Source organism: Euphorbia lathyris, chromosome 8 (assembly GCF_963576675.1).
Source record: "Euphorbia lathyris chromosome 8, ddEupLath1.1, whole genome shotgun sequence".
Taxonomy (NCBI): Eukaryota; Viridiplantae; Streptophyta; class Magnoliopsida; order Malpighiales; family Euphorbiaceae; genus Euphorbia; species Euphorbia lathyris.
In genome coordinates this window covers 19872123-19876544 of record NC_088917.1, presented here as the reverse complement: position 1 = coordinate 19876544, position 4422 = coordinate 19872123, and the positions used below count along the sequence as shown (strand labels likewise).

At 35.1% G+C, this 4422-nt stretch overlaps 1 protein-coding gene across 1 annotated transcript; it reads right to left on the bottom strand.

The window, feature by feature from the left end:
• Positions 1–343: 343 nt before the first annotated feature.
• On the bottom strand, positions 344–3984 carry LOC136202991 (indole-3-pyruvate monooxygenase YUCCA2-like). The gene is made up of 4 exons (XM_065994019.1): positions 2973–3984; positions 2112–2360; positions 1906–2031; positions 344–733 (listed from the first exon to the last, which is right to left on the bottom strand). The coding sequence occupies exons 1-4, from the start codon at positions 3645–3647 to the stop codon at positions 545–547; spliced, it is 1239 nt and encodes a 412-aa protein (XP_065850091.1). The 5' UTR covers positions 3648–3984; the 3' UTR covers positions 344–544.
• Positions 3985–4422: the final 438 nt, after the last annotated feature.

Genomic DNA, 4422 nt, shown 5'->3' with positions numbered 1-4422 from the left:
CATAAGCAACTCGGTTTATGGCCACAAAGCAGTTGATATATAACATTGGATCCGTTCAGTTAGTTATTGTATAATCCACATCAACAAGAAGACATCTAAGAATTAATGTAAAATGACGCCAAAACCAACTACTTCTTAACTAATTTACCTCGTAAACAATTTGATTAACCGTTAAGAATTCCAACTCAGCGCAACTCTCACTTGCTTCATTCTTAACACGAGATTAATAGTGCTTTAAGCGGAATCTAATAATACAAAATAACCCAATGGAAACCATAACATACCAAGTATAACATTTTTTTTTCCTCTATATAATTCAATCACAAAATTCCATGGAAATCAATCAATAGAGTTAATTAAATTTGTACTAGTCTTGTTTTCAAACATGTTATGAAATCACAAGCTTATCTCATAATTAAAAGTAGTTCACCTAAGCAAAACTTTCAAAATATATACAAAAAGAGATTAATCCATTCCTCTCTCCCCCAACCCCTATGAACAAAACCAATAAATATTATATTAGTGAAATGAAATAATTAAAATCCTATTGAAAAGATGAGATAGTGGGTTGGGAGTGAAGGTGAATGTCGTGTGCAATTCTGATAGCATCAATAGAAGAGCCCAGCAGGCCACGCTTTGTAAAACCAACTGCATATAATCCATTTTCTCCTTTCCATCCATTTGGGAACGATTTCACTGGCAATCCATCTTTTTCTGAAAACATTCTACTTTCCTGCACCATATATAATATATATTCAGCTTTATTGCTACTTTCCTCTCCTTTCTAAACTTATGCAGCGGATCGGATGCAATTTATCTACAACGGTAGATACTAACTTTAAGCAAGTTCGAGAGCTTACAAAACAAGTTTAGAGGACAATAGATTACTATAAACATGTTTAGAGGGTCAATAGATCATTTTAAACACATTAAAGAAACCAGCATATCACTTTAAGGAAGTTCAAAAGCTAACGAAACACCTGTATAAAGAGAGGGAGAAATGTCCTTTAACAGTGGCGGAACAACGAGGACAGAGTGACAAGGGGGTGGCTGCCCTCCTGGCCCCCTCTAGATCCGCCAGTGTCTCTAGTTCTATTTAACCCTTAAACTTACTTAAAGTGATATAAGTTTCTGAAAGTGACTTATTATTAGTATCCCCAACTTGTTTACAATGATGTATTGCTTTCTCAACTTGCTTAAAGTATAGGCTCTTTAACTTGTTTAAATTCTTTCATTGCTCCAGTACCTGGATTTTAGGAGTTAATATGTCATTTTAAACGCAGGTTTTCAAAACATCGAAGAATAATTGATCTTTTTTGGAAAACTGGCATATTGAGCCCTAAATGTATTAACCCTTTTAAGTAGGACAAAAACAGTAAGAGTAGATTTACATTTTCAAATATTTTTGGCAAATATCATCTGCCTGATTGGATTGAGCTTTAATCTTGTAGTTCAACACATTAAACCCCTAATTAGTTAAAAGAACGTTACTTGTTTGGTCCGTGTCTAAAATTGTAATTAAATTGGCAAGGGAAGGCTTGCCCCCAATACACCCTTGTGGTGGGACCTCTCCCCGGATCCTCGCTCAGCGGGGACGCGTAATGCGACCGGGCCGCCCTTTTTTAGACTTCCAAAGAAAACTTTTACAGTTTCTCTATGAACAGTTATAAAATAACTATTTTCGAACAGTTAAAAACACATATTTTGAACACAAACAATGATTTAATAACCGAGTTTTGTGTTTAAAGCTAGCTTTTTTAATCTTAACATGACTTAAAATAAAAAGATCAAGGGTTTTATATATTAAAATGAACGATTAGAGGCTCAATCCATCAAAATCAGAATAACCCGGCTAAATACGTTAACCCTTAATTATATATCCAAAGAAGAATTAGTAAGACGTACCTTTAACCAAGAGGGTACGTTACTTTTATAACCTGTGGCTAGAATTATAGCATCAAAATTTTCTGTCCTTCCATCAATAAACTCCACATGATGATGATGCATTAATCTCTTTATTCCCCGGCAAACCTAATTTAATTACTCATCAATTAATTTACTAATCACTTAACTAATAATGAACAAAAAAAAGAAAAAAAAAAGTTAAAAACCTTAATTTCGCCGGTTCTGATCTTAGCAAGAGTACCAACATCCAAGACAGGTGTTTTTCCGGTGGCATTTTTGAGTTGAATAGGACCAAGTTTAGGGCGGTGCAGGCCAAATTGAGAGGTGTCTCCGATCAGAAAATGTGATATAATTAATAATATTTGATCAACTAAACACAATGGAAACCACTTTAGCAACCACATCGAAAATCCAAATGTTGATCTTCCTAGCATCTCTTGTGGCAAAACGTGCACCTGCAAATTCAAAAAGAAACAACCGTGCCGGTTCCCGAGATTAAACACGGAATATAAAAGATTGTTCGTTGATCGGCACGTAAATATCACTTGATCACATGAATCGCACTCCTTTACTAATTCGATAGTTTCTCAACTTAAATGTTACAAATACGATATTTTATGTGATTAACCGATATTTTCTTTTAGATGTTTAAATGCAAACCTATTCGGAGAAAATGGAAATTAATTAATGTCAAACTCAAGCTCAATCAAACAAGTAATTTCCAAAAATTTATGAAAAGGGCATATAATTAAAGGTGTTATCTTTGATTATTGAAGAACATATTCCCAATTGTTATAATTCTTTATATTATTTTATTATAAAGATATATATAAAGAAAACCCTTTGTTTTATCAAGAATAAAGATAATAATTTCACAAGAAATTAATATGTAAATGCATGGACCAACAAAAAATTAAAGTGGTTAGGTTCCCATTAATTACACCTCAAATTCCAATTTTGAAGAATTATTCAAACAATTTTACATAAAATCTAAATTTAGTAGAATGTATATGAATTTCAAAACGGATCTGCATATTTCACATGATTATATATTATCGTGTGCTTACCGAGTCTCTAACGACAATGGACGGTCGAGCATTGTAGTTGCAAAGATCTAAACAAACTTCCATGCCGGAATTTCCACATCCAACAACCAAAACTTTCTTCCCTCTAAACAATTCACCACTTTTATAAGAACTTGTATGAACAATAGGCCCTTCAAAATCCTTCATTCCTTCAATATCCGGCACGACCTCCTCCGCATTTTCTCCGGTCGCCACGATCAACCATTCCGAAACATACTCACACTCCTCCTGTTTTAGCCCCAATGTCTTCACCCGCCATAACTTGAGCCGGTGATCGAAGTCTGCACTCACCACCGTGCTATTAAACACGGGTTCGATCCCAAATTTCTTCCGGTACGCCTCGAGATAAGCGAGAAATTGTTGTTTAGTAGGATATGTGGGGAAATTCGGAGGAAATGACATGAGTGGAAGCTCACAAAAATGTTTTGGGAGATGTAGACGTAGCCGATCATATGTTTTGAGCTGCCATAAAGAAGCTATGCAATTAGTCCTTTCAAGAATCAAGCTTGGTATACCCCTTTCTTTCAGGCAAGCCGAAGCGGCTAGACCCGACGGACCGCAGCCCACGATGACTGCTCCGGGAACCCGTATCCTCCGGCACATGTTCTTGAAAAGATCATGGATTCTCTTCCCTTCCACTTCCTTCAAATATTCCATTTCAGAACCCCAAAAACTCAAACTTTTTATTCGTCAGACACTTTTAGGTGGATCGAGGAGATGAGCAGAAAGAGAGGAAGCTAGTGATTAAGGGAATCACATATTAGTGAAGTCATGATTATCTCAAAAATAAGATTTGAGACAGAGTTATCTGAAAGATAAATAGAGAGGAGATAAATAAAGGAAATTAGAAATCATTCCTGGATTATTGGAAATATGGATTTTGAGAGGGTCTTATCTTATCCCCTTTGCCGGCGAGAGCTACGGAGAGAAAAGAGACACTTTTTCAGGGTTTTGGATTTAAAAATCGGAATATGAGATTTGGGGTTTTCGGATTTAGAATTGGAAGAGTGAGGAAATTGGGGGTGAGTTTGAGTAATATATATGGGATGGAGATGGACAAGTACATATTTATTTATTTATTTATTAGTTATGTTCTTTATTTGTTTGGTAGCTATAGACTAGGAGACTAACTTCTTCTAGCTTTTATTTTATTTGGGAATAAGTTACAAATTTAACCTTGTAAATATTAGAGAAAGCGGAATTAGGAATGTTTATTTACCTACTTTTCAACTTATGTTTGCCTTTTCATTTTAAAAGGTAGAGTTTTAGGTGTTTGGTTAGTCTTCTCCTATTTGCCTTTTACAATTGAAAAGCAGCATTAAGTGTTTGGTTAGTGACCTCGTGTTTGCCTTTTACACCTGAAAAGCAGCCTTTTACAAAAGCAGAGAATCTCTGCTAGGTAAAACAAACGGACTCTTAGTGTCTGTTTGTT